Source organism: Stylophora pistillata, chromosome 6 (assembly GCF_964205215.1).
Source record: "Stylophora pistillata chromosome 6, jaStyPist1.2, whole genome shotgun sequence".
NCBI classification, from domain to species: domain Eukaryota; kingdom Metazoa; phylum Cnidaria; class Anthozoa; order Scleractinia; family Pocilloporidae; genus Stylophora; species Stylophora pistillata.
Window position 1 is genome coordinate 36368899 of NC_142524.1, and position 16347 is coordinate 36385245.

General features: G+C 37.6%; 3 protein-coding genes across 3 annotated transcripts; 2 read left to right on the top strand and 1 right to left on the bottom strand.

Annotated features, from left to right (window-relative positions):
• The first annotated feature begins 265 nt into the window (after nucleotides 1–265).
• On the top strand, nucleotides 266–2639 carry LOC111331911 (uncharacterized). Its single transcript, XM_022937129.2, has 2 exons — nucleotides 266–301; nucleotides 1088–2639. Exon 2 carries the CDS (start codon nucleotides 1102–1104, stop codon nucleotides 2329–2331), a length of 1230 nt encoding a protein of 409 aa, XP_022792864.2. The 5' UTR covers nucleotides 266–301; nucleotides 1088–1101; the 3' UTR covers nucleotides 2332–2639.
• Nucleotides 2640–2827: 188 nt separating this feature from the next.
• LOC148729676 (uncharacterized) lies at nucleotides 2828–3766 on the bottom strand. Its single transcript, XM_088762528.1, has 2 exons — nucleotides 3610–3766; nucleotides 2828–3536 (listed from the first exon to the last, which is right to left on the bottom strand). The coding sequence occupies exon 2, from the start codon at nucleotides 3528–3530 to the stop codon at nucleotides 3288–3290; it is 243 nt and encodes an 80-aa protein (XP_088618654.1). The 5' UTR covers nucleotides 3531–3536; nucleotides 3610–3766; the 3' UTR covers nucleotides 2828–3287.
• A 421-nt stretch (nucleotides 3767–4187) lies between these two features.
• LOC111331869 (coiled-coil domain-containing protein 170) lies at nucleotides 4188–14941 on the top strand. The gene is made up of 15 exons (XM_088762526.1): nucleotides 4188–4526; nucleotides 5903–6034; nucleotides 6454–6537; nucleotides 6638–6694; nucleotides 7031–7288; nucleotides 7652–7741; nucleotides 7986–8083; nucleotides 9237–9452; nucleotides 9851–9914; nucleotides 10150–10275; nucleotides 10825–11025; nucleotides 11299–11421; nucleotides 11954–12247; nucleotides 12701–12937; nucleotides 13379–14941. The coding sequence occupies exons 1-15, from the start codon at nucleotides 4278–4280 to the stop codon at nucleotides 13613–13615; spliced, it is 2466 nt and encodes an 821-aa protein (XP_088618652.1). The 5' UTR covers nucleotides 4188–4277; the 3' UTR covers nucleotides 13616–14941.
• Nucleotides 14942–16347: the final 1406 nt, after the last annotated feature.

Here is a 16347-nt window from a genome sequence, read left to right on the forward strand (position 1 = left end):
AGTGTCAACAATCAGACACTCAGTAGTGACCACAATTAGGCACTATTGTCTAAAATTGGATACTTGTGTTTAAAGTTGGACAACCATGCTAAACCCAATAAAATGGAAATTGCAACTTCACCAAAAGAAGGGATGATGTAATTCTTAATTACCGAGTTCTGGGAAACTTTTCAGCCACACTTTAATGAATCGGAGTCCGAAACTACAGGGCAAGAACGCCTCGCGGACCTATCTGAAATCTTCTATCCCGTAATGCTTTAGTCTCTGCTTAGAGCTCCGAATAGATCAAAGTTGTCGAGAGGTGAGGATAGACTTATTCATATTCTGTCAGTAGGCGTCGCTAAGTTGGCTGTTGAATCAAACAGATTATGTAAAAGATTATAGCAACAAATGTCGACAAATAGAGGGAAATGCTGTGCGTGCACTTAATTATAATGAGCTTTATTTTTGCCCACCATCGCGATAGAATGTATCATGCAGTTAATAAAATTAGTAGAATTAGAGGATATAGTAATTCTGTAAAGTTTTACATAAATGTCTCATAAGCTGATAAAATAGCGTGACACTGAAGGTCTTATTTTTACCAAAAATGTATGCCATGGGGCAAGCGCCATGTTTGTCGCTGCTTCCGGCTTTCACCTTCCATAACCCTCGTGCCCCACTATAGCCGTATCATGTTTCCACATAGTTAGTAGAGGGGACCTAGAGAGTCTCCTCTACTAACTATGGTTTCCAAAAGGAATCAATCTAATACCCCATTCACACCAAAGCCTAAACATGCTTTAAAGCTGTTTTGTTAAACATGGTTTATCACAACAGCTCCATAGAAGCTGCTCAAATCAATATTTGGTTGACTTCAAATGTGGCACATTGAAAATACAATTTAGCAATTGCTTGAATCTCGTGGAAAATTTAGTTTTTCAGTTCTCTGCTTCTGATTTTTATTTAGTTAAACCTTTAACTAAACAAGTTTTCTGGTGTGAATGGGGTATTAGACTAAGGAATCCCTATCGACTACCCAAGAAACTAGTTACCAATTAGTATTTAATGGAAAATTAATATGCGATACATTTTTCCTGATCCACAGATTTTTTTTCGAACATGTTTTCAACGCAAGCTGATTACCTAAAAGGTGGACTTAAACATATTTACAGTCTGAAAACTGGAGCTCCCAGTTCTTATTTACGTCAGAAGTGTGCTGATCTTGTCCAGAAAGCAACACTCTCACTTCATAAGTTAGATGATTGTCCAAATGCATTCATGTATGGGGCAGAGGCAGGCTCCATAGTAATCAGGAAGGAGTTGGCCAAGTTCCTAACTGAGGAGTACGATGATGCAGTTGATCCCGAAGATCTTTGGGTGAATGCTGGTGCCTCACAAGGACTTGCATTCATTGGAAGCTTTCTCTTTCAACCTGGTGATGTTGTTTTTGTGGAGGAGCCATCATATTTTCTTGCTCTCAAGGTCTTGCAAAATGATCTGAGAATGAAAGTCATTGGTGTTCCATCAGATAAAGATGGAATAATCGTCGATGAACTTGAAAGACAGTTGATGAAACATGTCAGTGAACTGCCGCCACCAACGGATATGAAGCCTTACTCTGCCATGCTCTACTGTGTGCCAACATTTAACAATCCAACTGGCTCTTGTCTTCCACCAGAGCAATGCAAGAAAATGATCAACCTGATGCGTAAATACAATGTGCTAGCCTTTTGTGATGATGTGTACAATTTGCTGTCTTACACTGGTGACAAACCACCTCCGCAAAGACTTTATGCATTTGATGACAAATCAAATGCAGATTATAAAGGGAATGTCATCTCTAATGGTTCCTTTTCAAAGTTCCTTGCTCCAGGGCTGCGTCTTGGGTGGATGGAGGTTCCTGAACGAGTTCGATGCTTGTTGCAAAAAAGTGCTTATGCCATTGGTGGTGGATGCTTTAACCACTACCTATCATGCATTATTGCTGTGGCATTGCAAGAAGGGCTAGTTAAGGATCACTTATCAATGGTGCGGAAGGTCCTTGAAGTGCAGCTCAATGCATTATGCAATGCCCTCAACAAGTATATACCTGAGGGTCAAATATCATACCAAAGACCTAAAGGAGGTTACTTTGTATGGGTTACATTTCCACCAGAAGTAGATTGTGACAAGCTGTTTAAAATCTGTCTGGAAAAGTATCTTGTTGAGTTTAACTATGGCTCCCATTTTGCTGCTAGTTCTGGAAAATTTAAGAATTGCATGCGACTGTGTTTTGCATTTAATGAATGTGATATCATTGAACACTGTGTGAAACAAATAGCACTGAGCTTAAAAGAGTTAGTCGGTTGATGCAAGAGATATTAGGTCACAATTGGGGTACATTGATATGATTAATAATTAAAAGTGGTGGCTTGAGGGAAACGATTGCTTGAGCCATTAATATCAAACCATTTTGTTGCAAAATGGCATTTCTGAATCCACTAGTCATTACTATGGTCTTGTCAGTTGTAACTGCACAGTGCAGCAAACATATGAAGCTCCATATTGTAATTAGTCAGGAATGTTTACATTTGTATGATATTTTCAATCATATTGCACATAATTTTTTTTATAAAATATTCTTATAGTTGACAATAAATGTTGTAGTTTTTCAATGATATGTGTACCATTCATTCTATCTTGTAACCATTCTATACAATTTCACAAAATAGCAAGTACATATTTTTCTGAATTTCCATCAACCATTCCCTAAGAGTGTTTTAACCTTCTGAAGAGAAACTATCCTCTGGTCATTTAAAGGAGTTTAAGGGTTAGGGAAAGTTCAGGAACATAATTTCAACTGAAGTCATGACAACTTGTAGTTTATTTCGTTGTCCCAAACAACACAAATATCTTATGCTTTAAAACCCAACTAACAAATATTTAACAAAACTGGCAGTACTTTCTTCAATGCCCGCTACGTTAGAAATATTTTTTTTGGAGGTAAAATTTTGAAAAAACTACAATGTTTGTTAAAAGCTTATTACTGAGCTAATCGGCTTCAACGGTTGACTCAGTTGGCAAACGTAGTATCTGTACTGCACGTACAGTTTACAGCTCTTGATCGTACCACTCTAAAGTAACGTTTTGCAGATCAGAGGATTTAAAGCCACTTTACAGAATATCGGGAAAAGACTACGATATTTCTCACAACAATACTATAAATACTAAAGGAATTTACTCAAATAAAAGTAATCCACGTTGAGTTAACGATCTGTTTACATTACTTATGCCTCTAGCAACCATCATTTGCGATTCATCATCGATCATCTGCCCTTGTCCGTATCGGAAAAATCTTTGTCTGATTCAAGATCTTCTTCGTAAGGTTCCCCCATTCCAGAATGATCCATTAGATCCGTGAGTCCTTTCTCTATTTCGTCCAGTTTCTTCCCGGTCTCGGTCATTCGTTTCACGATTGAGTCTTCGACATTTTGAAACTTTTCTTGCATGTTCTGCAAGGTCGCTTGGACGAAATGCATCAATTCAGGAACACTTGTGGGGTTCTCCATGATGTCCTGTGCGAAATAAAGGGAAAAGCGAATGAATTTAAAGCCAGATTTTAGAAAATGATACTTTGTAGAAACATACCAATCTGTTCGTGTCTGTAAAACCTATCAGGACGCCAAACTATCTGCTTAAGAACTCTACAAGATAATCACTTTCTCCAAACCAAACCAAGCCAAACCGCGTCCTATCTTCGACCTGAAGAGCTTGCTCGTCCTCAACCAATTAGAAACAAAGAAATTATAAATATTCATTACCGTTAGCCAATCAGAATAGACTTGAGAATTGTTCCATAGCGTGCAAAAATTAATTACTTGCTTCTTTTACTACTGTTTTGAATACAAAATTTGAATATATATCGAACTCTGATTTTCTTCATATGCTGTTTTTAAAAATAGAAGGTTTATCAAAGAAGCAACGATACGAAATCTGTAACTTCGAATAAAATTCTCTCTCAATGTCTCGCAGAAGAAATCTGCCATGTTGATCTGCTTTACACCCGTAGTTGGAATAAAGAGTAAAGGGAAACGTACAGAAAAAAAAAAAAAAAAGAAAAAAAAAGACGTAAAAAGTAAGTCCCCTCCCCACCCGTGTGTTTTTTTCAAAATGATGCTTGTCTTGATCGAGCGTCCCTTGTTGCTACGCAACTAAGAAAGGACCTAAATAAACCCCCGCCATTTTGAAACTTCCCTGCAACTCTGCGTGAAAGGTTGAAGAGACTCTTTCGATTGTCGATAAAATATTAGGATGTGATGGCATCCTTACACTCAGAAAGATCAGAGCATTTTCCTAAAATTCCAAAGCAGAGGCTTGTAGAAGCAAAACCCGGTACACAACTCACCCATTTCGAAGACTCTGGTGTTGATGTGCGCGAGCTTTGGAGAGATCATGGCAATGAGAGACAGTTGTATAGAAATTCTCCACCGATGATCATAGGGCACAGGAAATCTGGCAGTCAGAATAGTTCTCGAACGAGTTCACCGGTTCCCAGACGAAATGAGGTATTTATGACATCTCCAGGAGTTAATAAGCACTGTCTACACAAGTGATTAGAAGAAACTGTCTGTAACTAATGATCATTCGAGTCATTTAGATCATTATTACCGAAAAAATTTTCATTAGAACTCTAACATTATTTTTAGATGTATGATAAGATTTTCCCTGTTCGAAGTTTTGAATTGGCTTTAGTGAAGTTGGAAGAAAAATGTTGGATAGAATTTCATTCGTTTTTACTAAGGTAGAGGCTACAGTACGTAACTTTTGCTAGCGGTGCATGAACTTAAAGAATGATTTAAATATTTCCAAGCATTATAGAGAGCAGCAGCTTTAGTATTAAACCTTTTAAAGTAAAGAGTCGTAAGAAAGAATCGGTGCACGTGCATGATTTACTATCGAAATTATCAATGAATTTTTTTTAGTCAAAATTACCAGTGCAATTTTTGTATTTTAATTAAGCTTGATATATCTGTCTTACAGATAACTATAGTTAAAGACTTATCTGTAAGCAAGTTTGAAATGGCTTGTACTTTTTATTTCATCAGTATCACATCTTTTTACAAACCTACAGTGTGGTACACATAGATGCAATTCACAGTATGTTCTAAAATTTCCCCTAAACTAATCAATTATTTAAACTTAATTGCAAGAACAGAGAAAGTTCTTTAGCAACCGGATACTGTAAACAGTGCTGGGAGATGGTGTTTGTAAAGGTTTTGGATGTTGTTTACTTTGGCAAAAAATTCAAGGACCCCTCCACAAATCAAGTTTTAATCATGAAGATTCACTTTGCATTGATAAGACTTTTTACAAAAATTTTTGCCCCAATATCTGTAGTTTTTTTAATCGTTGATGCAGTATGATAAAGGATATTAAATAAGTTATTTCTCATGGAAAGTTAAAGTAAATTCAATTAGCTTCTGTCAATCATCGACAATTCTATTTTGTTTTGCTATTGAAAGTAGGGTTCACTTGAATTTCTTTTTTTGTAGAATTACCTCCAAAGTAATCCAAGAATCACTATAATTTAATTGGTTTTATCAACTGGGTTGATTAGTAATTAAATTGGCCACCATATAGAATTTGTAAAGTTGATGTTTTGACACTGATGCTCCAGGGCGAATTTATTTTTGCTCCTGTAGTGTATGCAACTGATCATATGAAATGTATCCCACTTGCTCCTCATATTTAATGCTGCAGTAAAGAAAGGTTAAGCCAAGTTCTTTTGGAGCATGACATAATACCAATACATCACTTTTTAATAAGGCTTTCTTTTTTGTAATGGTTTTCATTTTTTGATGAATTCTTGACTCATATTTTTTTAACTAGCCTGAAGTCCCCAAGATAGATAACACTATTTTGGGATTTATATGAACTACAGGTTGAATCAGGAGCCCTTGCCTGCCGCAGTCCTTCCATTTCATTGGAACTTGGATCATCTTTGGATGAAAGTCAGCTTTTCAGAGATAAGATTTCAAGACTTCAGCAGGAAAGAGAACATCTAACTTCACAGGTATTGAAGTATGCCACTGCCGTTAACACATCCTTGTTTACGTTTTGTGCTTGTTGTCCCCCCAAAAAAACATCGGTAATAGAGGGTTTTTTAGCTCCTTAAAACCTATGTATGATCCAATTTAACTCTTTGCATTCCTAAAAGATACGTTCCCTAAATTTATAGCTGACCTTTACTTCTGAGGCGCTTTGTGCAGACTAATTACTTAGCTGGACTCAAACAGCTCTGTATTTTGGTTCTAGCCAGATTTTTGAGTTTTGTCTGCGCTTAAGATAGTTTACTCTCACATATGTGCTCTTCACCTAGGCTGAGATAAGCTTTGGCAAGTGTCAGGCCTATCAGTAGAAAGAAGTTGAATAAATTAGTCATTTATTTACAGATTGGAGTAACATTCATGATGGTATGTTTCTTCAAAACAGTTATCACACTATAGGCAAGCTGCAGAAACTGCACAAACAGACCTTGCTGCTGAAAAAGTGATATCATCTGGTTTACAGCAAGAGGTATGTCTTTTCGGCAAGTTCTACAAAAGTATGTAAGATTGGTTGGTCGATACATTTAGGGAAAATTTATATCTTATTTTTTTTATAAATATTTTAACAGCTTAGAGAATCTCAGCAAAAAAATTCAGAGAAGGATCAACAAATTATTGAGTTCAAGGTAAATGACAATATTAATTACTTGTTTGAATTTATTTGATGACTAATATTTATAGATTGATAACTAGCAGGCATGATGAAATTAATATTGTTTAAATTATATATATATATAATTATATATATAATTATATATATATTATATATAAATTATATATATATATTATATATAAATTATATAATTATATAAACATTATATAAACACACACACCTGTATATATATATATATATAATATAGATAAATGCCAGGAGAAAACAGTGGGATAAACTTCTAACTGGTTCGAATTTAGATTCAATTTCAATGATGATTGTTTGATACTTTTTGAACTCCCTTTTGCAGTGTGAAATTGAAAGTAACAAACAAAATGCTGCCAGGCAGACAGCACTGGTGCAGTCACTCCGTGACAGAATACGAGAAGCTGAAGATGAAGCAACAGAGAAGGAAAATTTTGCAAACCGTAGTGATGTCACCATATCATCTTTGAAAAAAGAAATACAAACTCAGCAAGATCGTCTACAGCAGGTAGAGTCATCACTCAAGCACCACATTGCTGCAGAGGAGGAAGCTTCCAGCAGAGCTGCCAAATGGGAGAGTAAGGTATGTGTTGAAGCTTTAGCATGGGTGCAAGACATTGTTGAATTAGCTCTTTCATTGGACCTGGGTTGGGCTGGATCTCATCAGAAGTAACTGGAGTACAAATGGATATCAATAAAATGTCAGGCAAAATCAAGAGATTAAATTTTTTTCAAGAAATGGGAAATATACTCTTCAAGGAAAGAGTTGCACACTTTGCTAAAAAATTCTTTGTCTACAGCTATATCTGTGGTCCAATGTATATGCAAACTAACTATGGCAATATGACCTGTAAACCAATCAAACCTTTGGAATTGTGATATATTATCACAGCTTGTCACAGGATCAGATCACTAAAATTTAGTTAAATAATTTGTTAATCTGCAGTATGGTGAGATGAAAACCCAGTTGACTCAAGCTTTGCAGCTGGATGCATCTGAAGCTTTGTCTGCGTCTCTGCACTCTCTTCTTGGAAGGGTGAGTTTGTTGTTAGTGGTTTGGTCATTTACGCTTTAATTCCTCTGAAAATTAGAAATGTTAAGTATAATGTGCATATTTTATTTAATACCTAGACACCAGACTTTTCTGGCTATAAGCTAGACCTCAGTCTTAAAATAAGAACTTGTGGAATAAAAATTAACATGCTTTTATTTTACAGTATATGTGTATTGTCAACATTGGTCTATTGCACAGTTTGTTCTAATTAAATTTTTGTCTTTAGATTTCAGAAATAGCCAGAGAGAGGAACAGCTTGCGGGAAAAAGCAAGTGCATTGTCTCGTAATTTACATGAAAGTAACTTGGAGTCTAAAGCAAGCAGGTTTGTTCCTTCTGGATTGAATTGTGACTTATTAGTTTGGTGCATTTGTAGCCAGAGACTACCATAAATCCTCTAATATCTCCCTGGGGGGGCTTATTCATTTCAGGTACTTTGAACTGAAATTACAGTACTTGAATAAATTTATCCTACTTACTGACATGGGGTCTTATTATGAATTTTTTGCTCTTTGAGCGGGAGGGGTGGGCCGGGGCTTAATAAATTTCTTCCTCCAAAAAGGGGAGGCTTATTAGAGGGGGGCTTATTAATTTAGCCCAATGTTCACCACCAGGATACACAAGAAGCTGGAAGTCAAGCAGCCAACAGTAAAGAACTCAAGTTATGATCTAATTCTTTGAACAGACCTTGTTTAGCCATGTTATATTTTTAGCATCGATCTGTAATTTCTGTATACCGTATTCTATTGATGCCAACATGATAATATCAATCAATCAATCACCATAATCAATTTTAAATGACAAACTGAAATTACAGTACTTGAATAAATTTATTGTACTTACTGACATGGGGTCTAATTATGAATTTTTTGCTCTTTGAGGGGGAGGGGTGGGGGGCTTAATAAATTTCTTCCTCCAAAAAGGGGAGGCTTGTTAGAGAGGGGGGGCTTATTAGGGCGGGGCTTATTAGGGAGGGGTGGCTTATTAGGGAGGGGGCTTATTAGGGAGGGGTGGCTTATTAGAGGGGGACTGGGGGGCTTATTAGGGAGAGGTGGTTTATTAGAGGGGGGCTTTTTAGGGAGGGGTGGCTTATTACAGGGGGGGCTTATTAGGGAGGGATGGTTTATTAGAGGGGGGCTTGTTACGGAGGGGTGGCTTTTTAGCGGGGGGCTTATTAAGGGAGGGGTGGCTTATTAGAGGGGTGCTTAGTAGAGGATTTACGGTATATTACATTATTTTATTTGTGGGTCTTTGAAGCAGCAAGGCTTACAGTATTGTTTGGGTTATTACTGTCAGACCGTTTGAATTTTTAAGACTTTTCCAGCAATGCAATTTTACTGTTTCTGACCTTAGTACTAAAGCAATGACATGTGGCTGATGGGAGGTTGTCTATAAGGTCTACAATCTTTGCTACAAAAAGACCATAGACAAGAAGTTAGCTCAATTTTTATTGAATTGTTATGTTTATGGTATTTCAGGGAAACCATAATGAGATTGGTGTCAGAAGTAGGACAAGAGAAAAAGAGTTCTGGTCAAAGCCAACAGACCATTAATGGCTTAACCAGAGAAAGGGACACTTTGCAACAAAAGATCAGAGAAATGGAGATAGAAGTTGATCGAATGAAACATCAGCTAGCAGCAAGTCAAGATGCTTGGGGGGTCACCAAAAAACAACTTGATGAAAAGGAAAATAAGTAAGTCAACTTTAGATTAAATTCATGGCAACTGCCTGTTTGAAGCACGAATCCTTAGCGGCAAAGGACACTGGATTTCAGAAGAAGAAGGAGCACAGGGGGAGGGGCATATGGTAAATTAATGACTTTTCAAGATAAAGTGAGACTGATTTTTGTTTGCATGGAAACCCAAGATTTTCTTAGCCATCATAAATAACAAATGATTCTTAGAAGTCTTCCCCCAAAAATGAAACTTTAAAACCTGGAACATATGAGGCCATACTCATTTCACCCCTTGACTTCAGATGGTGTCTGTAGGGTCAGATAAGTGGTATATGTGGTTACAAGGCTTCTCTGATTTTTGAATATTAAATTAATAGCTAACAACTGACAGAGTACACATTGTTACTTTATTGCAGGCTGCAGGAAATGGAGCAAACGTTACAAACAAGTGCATACACCGGCCAGTCAGCTCAATCAAAGGTTTGTAGTTTGTAAAGAAGATTTTTTTTTCCTTTCAAGCTCAGTCCCAAAACAGGTTGATGCAACAAATAGGATGTACGTTTAGGAGAGGTACTGGGTAAAGTATATGCATGAGTATGAAGTGGACTCTTACTTGGTCAGCCTAAGCTTTTCGAATGTGTGTTAAAAACCGAAAGCGAAGATATCACTGAGACCAATCAAATTGGAGAAATGGCTTTTTTGGTTCTCTCTGCAGCTGCACAACTTCAAGCGGCATCTGGCGCAGTTGATTGGAGACTTAGATGATTCTATTGCTGCTGAAGAAGATGCCATCATTTCTAAAGTAAAGAATGTTGTGAGAGATTACAAGGATGTCAAATCGGTAGGTGCATTTGTTACAGCCGGTAACAATCTTGTTCATAAATACTAAAACAGGAGCATAGCCAGCCTATAGGCTCACAATTTTTTTTCTGCCCGTTTGACTTTTATAATATAACTCTTACAAATGTTGAAACAAATATCGACTTTTCTAAGTAAACAGTCTTACAGCATTTTAAGTCAAGAAAGCTGACCACCTCCCTATAAACCTTCGACAAATTTGATCGAAAGTGACGAGTGTCCCGAATTCCATATAGGTTCTTTGTTTGTATCTGCCTGTGCCGGAACTTTTTCCTCTACTTTGATTGGTTAATCTTACATTAGTACACCAACGAAGTCCTACAAACATGTAATGTTACAAACATGTGATGTTACAAACATGTGATGTTACAAACATGTGATGTTACAAACATGTGATGTTACAAACATGTGATGTTACAAACATGTGATTTAACAAAACTTTTAATTTAAGAGACTGCATTACAGGGTAGTAAATTGAATACGTTCCTTACAGTTATTGAATCTAATTGGCTCACTTTTTCGCTGTGTCCAGAGAGAGGAATCATTGAAGGTCCAGTTCAAAAACCTATCAGAGGAACTAGAAAGCCAAAGGAACCTTCACCGCACCACTCTAAAACGAGCCAACGAGGCAGAAACCCAACTGAAAGAGAACCAGCAACGTGTGACTGGACTTGAAGGAGAACTTCTTACGTCTGATGTAGAGAGAGATCAACTGAAAGACGCCAAGAGAAAGGTGAGACTGGAAGATTGGTACTTTGAAGGCTTTGTGTCTAGGGGGCGGTCAGCGTTGCATGTGCGTGATAACGGAACATAACGGGTCATAACGCAATCAGCGTTTCGTTAACGGGAGAAATTTCCAAGATTCTGAGATATTAGAATGCTTTGAACCTTTCGCAAGTGCATTGTTGGTGGAATAGAGTCACAAAGTATTCAGCTGACGCTGAAAGCGTGAACCTTTTTCTTTGGCATTTTTTTCAGTGTTTTGTCTTTATGTGTTATTTTTTAGTTTGTAACCTTCTGTGAAAAACTGGCCCGTGTCATGAAACTGGATGAAATCGCTGATGATGTGGGTTTGGATGTAAACGGTGAGGCTTTGTTGGCGAGAGGAGAACAACTAGTCAAGTTGGAGGTTAGTGTCCTTTAAGCTTACTCCCTGAAAGTGCTAATAAATTTGTGGCGCAGAACAAACCTTTTGAAAATTCGTAGAAGCGTTATTTGTTTTAGTCTCGGCTTCTTTTGAAACTAAGTTGGAGAGCTAATCGAAAATGGCCAATAGTTATTAGCTTAAGGTCCTTTAAGAGACTAAATTCGGTTTGAATGTGAACTACATATATCTTATTAACCAAGCCCCGAGGGCCGTGATGGGAGAATATCGGCCCGAGGTCTTGACAGTAAGGACCGAGCACAGCGAGGTCCGTACAAAAAAGACCGAGGGCCGATATTCTTCCAGTACGGTCCCGAGCAAGCTTGGTTAATAAGAGATTTATTATACGACTGAAGTTCAAAGAGACCCAAGTGCGGTATCATTCGGGACCATTCGGGACAGTTCCCGGTCCAATACTGAGAGAATATTGACGGGCAATAGAGCATTTTGATTGTTTGATTTTAGTTATTGGGCCTCTGACTGCCCAAGTCGTGTAATAATTTTCTCTTTTACACAGGCGGATGCTTTGGATGATAGGAGGACAACAATTTATAATCTGCAAAGACGACTGAAATGGTCCAAACAACAGATGGAGAGCAAAGATCTGCATCTGGGGTTACTGAAAAAGAAAGTCTCCGAACTTGAAGAACTTTTGCGTGAGAAAGGTCGAGTCGAAGTCGAGAGAGACGAGAACTCGCTCAGATACAAGAAACTTGTCAAACACAACGATAAACTGCAGAGAGAATTGCTAGATTACAAACAACAGGTGACCAATCTAAAGGCAAAGTTACTCGAGGCTAGCGAACTCAGGGTAAGTAAAGTAAGATTATTAGTTCTCGTACTTGAGTCAGTGTACATGTAGGTTAGCTTGGTATAAGTAAGGCCGCGACAAAATATAACATAGCAAAATGTGAACAGCTCCTGGCTGTCAATGATATCCATTGAGCTGTTAGGTGAAGGTCTTGTATCTCAGTGCTTCACCAGTAACACGAGAATTCATGGTATTGTGATTCACATCTACCTTAAACTTTAATTAAACTAAAGAATTCAAGTTACAGCGGAACGATGAGCAACTCATAAATGCAACTAAAAGCCCCAAAAAGATCAAGGATTTGTAAGGATGGAGAACACGGATGCCAATGAAAAACTCGAAAAATTTCCACACTTTTCAATTCGCACAAACTGTTACTTTAGCCCCTTCAAAGAACTCTTTCTTCTCGGCCATGCAATGATCTGTATCTAATAACTTATTCTCCTTATGTAGGTGAGAACTTTGGAGCAAGGAAAAACAATCGAAGAACTAGAAAATGCAATAAACAAACTTGCTAAGAGTAAGCACAAGACTTCAGCTGAACTGCACGACTTGAAGAACGAAATGGAAATGACGGAGAACGAGCATCGTGAAAAAAAAGCGCGATCTTCCGAGACTGTACAGCAACTAAACAGTGAACTACAAACAACGAAACGGGCTTTGGAAGAGAGCAGAGTAAGAGAAAAGCAGGTAGATACACCCAATCTGGTTCATTTTTATTCTTAATTTTTGTTTAACTTTGTTCTCAATACAAGTTGCTAAGCGTTCAGTGATTCAAACTTCTCTTGTGAATTTTATTCTTCTCACAATAAAAAGGGCAAGATTTTTCGGATCAAGGTCAGTTCCTAAGCAACCGTGCACCTACCCACCCTTCCCCTGTGTGGCAACAATAGCAACAATGTTAGGGTTTATTTTGGGTTAGGAGAGGAGTAGGTGCGCAGGTAATCAGACACTGACACTGATCCATATTCAATTCTTAATACTCCAAACAGCTCAACGCTAACGGAGCCGAAAGAAAAACTTGAATTTGTAAATATTTTATCACATGTTTTTTCGTAAAATTTACGAGTTGTGATTTTTCAGTTTCCACCAATGTCAAAATTAACCTTCCTTCTTTTCATTCTATTGCAGTTGCTGGATTTCCGTCAAGTCTTAGCTCGCCTTCTTGGTCTCGACATCAACACGCTTTCGGTCCCAGACTACGAAATCATTTCACGGCTGGAACGTCTGGTCCAGGCCCATCACGCGCACTCGATCACCACACACAGTCTGGAGGCTAGTCTCCAGGACATGGAGAGTGGCTTCCGCTCGGGTTACGATGATGCTGTTGCCATCCTAAGAACGCCATCGCCTGTAAAAGCCTCGTAACACAAGCTATGGACTACATGTTAGATATGTACCTAATAATACAACGAAATACTATAAAATTTATAGGAAGGATCTAACTTTGGGATTTATATACTTAATATAGATTACACCCATGGGACAGTCGTCTCTTTTGCCCGGAACTCACTTTCAGAAACACAAGCTGTTGCTTTACATGACATTTTAATCACCAAAGTGGGTACCAACGTCAAGACTCAGCTTCTAGTGATTCTGCAGAGAAGCTAAGGAAAGAATCCTTCGAAATTCCCAGCTGTCGATCCTAAAGAAAATTTTGAATTTTGAGTTTTAAAAAATCAGTCACTCTTAATAATTTGTCAGATTATCCGAAACATTTCGAACGTAAAGAGTAGCTCTCTTTTGAAGAGACTTTTCTGATATTTTAAATAGTTTCAAGCTTGCCACATATGTGAGTGAAATTTTGGTTTCTTCGTCTTTGGTTAGTGTCTAATTGCTGGTAGAACTCTTTCTTAACTCTGATAAAAGGTTTTTAATTGGCCGCAAAATATATTGCTGCCACCTCCCTCGGTGACTGCTACCAAGTGAACGAAGTTACATAATAAAGTAAAGGAGTAATAGGAGCAAAACATTTTCAAATTAACAAATGGTAAACACCACAGCGTACACTATTGAGTTATGGATGCACGCGGGAGGTTGCTAAGCACGAAAGAAGCGTAAGAGTCGCGCGAGGCGATAGCCCAGAGCGACTCTAGCTTCTTGAGTGCTTAGCAAACCTCCCAAGTGCATCCATAACTCAATAGTGTACGCTGTGGTGCTTACCATTTGTTTTATAACATAACACTGATACATTGTAGCAAAAGAGTTCCCTTTTATTTAACAAATCTTACGTGACCAGAAAAAACAAGCGCGCGCGGAAAAATAGTCTTTGCATTTGCTCACGTCAGCAGCGTACACCCATGGGCAAATGGCGGACGCTGAATTGACCAATCAGATCGCGCGCTTTGCTTTGGTTATGTTATAATATGAGATTTTCAGGGGTTTAAACGTCGCGGGAGCATTTTTAAGGGTGTGGTAATTTCCTTTTAAACCGATCAACTACATCTAATTTTGAAACAAATTTTAGATTACGTGTTTTCATGTTAATCTTAATCTGTTGCGAGTTAATTGAAAAAGTATAAATAGTTTATTTGTGACCAAGTCAAAGGCTTTATTTGTGAACGTAGTAAGGTAGAAATATCCATAACACATTTTTCTGTGTGTGTCAAGTTTATTTGCAGTTTCGTGTGCATTTTGTTGATTTAAATTATGTCTTTCCTTAAAGCAAAATAAAAACATTTTGTGTTCAAAACATTTAGACGTAAATTGTGCTTATTAGCTATAAATTCACTGACTCCATACTTCCTTTCAAATTGCATCCTAAATCGTGTTCACATATGAAAGTCTTATTCCATAAGTCAGACCAAACAAGAGAAGTCCTTTGATACAACTTTATGCTGTAACATCATTTATTCTGACCTGATGGTGAGATTCCTTGTCCAAGTTATCAAAGCAAGAATGGTTTGAACCCAGAATTTCATTCATATAAAATAGGTTAGTCAGTAAAACGGAACTTTTTCTATGATCGAAATCAAGTCAGTGAAAGACTCTTGGCGGTATTAAACTGGCCTCAAACGGTCGATAAGTGCCTGATCAATTACGAGAACTTCATCTTGAATACAAAAACACCCAGAGGCCGATTCACCTGTCGTGCATATATGAATATTATTTCGTCCAAGTTGTCATTAAATTCGTGACAGCATCGTCTTGTTTGGTGTTTCAAGAATGGTAATAGTTAATTTCATCTTGGGGGGGGGGGGATAAATGAGAACAAAGCCGACATATTGAAATTACTCATGTTTGTAAGCGACTCGATTGACATATCCAAAAATTAAGCCTTCAATTGAAGGTTAATTTCATTCTAGATGACAGGAATTTTTTTAGAATTGGACAACAATTGGACTGTTTTATGTGGCTAGAAACTTCCCTCGCAAAGTATTGTTTTTCGTTTTCGATTTTCTCTTCGACCAATCGCACGGTTATCAGTGTGAAACATCAAATACACAGCCTTTTTTGGCCTCAGTCAGAAGGCTAAGTGTCATGAGTGTGTCCGTAATTTTGATGTCTCTAATAGGTGTCGAACTAGCGAATCAACGAGGTTTGGCTGGTTTCCAAGAAATTAAAATCACCTGTAGGCACAAAATGGTAATCAGGATTGTACCGTGTAATAATGAATCTTAGAGCAGTGTTTAGACTGACGCACAGAACACTAATGGACTAAAGAAGGCCAGAATCATGCGCTCGAACATGTCCTTAATAGCCAGTTGTTCGTTTCAACAAAGGTGACGAAATATTCTTAGCAAGCAAACACGAAACGGTCTGATTGACCAATACAGCCCGAATAAAGTGAATTAATTCCATAGTTAGCCGGATTTTTGTGCTTAGCCGGAATAAACTGCGAAAACGAAACCAGTAAAAAGTTTTATTAGATAAAATATCAAAAAGGCGGCTGCCAAAAGAGATATCTTTTTCCTTTCACTTTCAAAAAGGTGAATAAATAGATAAATAAAATAAAAAGACAGGAAGAATACCAAAATAGGATTGGAGTGTAAACTGAAATGATGAATTTTTTGGATTAACGTTAAGCTTCCTTTTGAGACCCGGCAAACTTACAAAATTCATGGATTTTCGTTGTTCGTCATTTTTGAAATCCTGTTTTC

Coding starts and splice junctions, on each gene's coding strand:
- LOC111331911 (XM_022937129.2), top strand. CDS start 1,102: ATGTTTTCAACGCAAGCTGATTACCTAAAAGGTGGACTTAAACATATT.
- LOC111331869 (XM_088762526.1), top strand. CDS start 4,278: ATGGCATCCTTACACTCAGAAAGATCAGAGCATTTTCCTAAAATTCCA. Junction 11,422..11,953: donor AACAACTAGTCAAGTTGGAG/GTTAGTGTCCTT, acceptor TCTTTTACACAG/GCGGATGCTTTGGATGATAG. Junction 12,938..13,378: donor GCAGAGTAAGAGAAAAGCAG/GTAGATACACCC, acceptor ATTCTATTGCAG/TTGCTGGATTTCCGTCAAGT.
- LOC148729676 (XM_088762528.1), bottom strand. CDS start 3,530: ATGGAGAACCCCACAAGTGTTCCTGAATTGATGCATTTCGTCCAAGCG.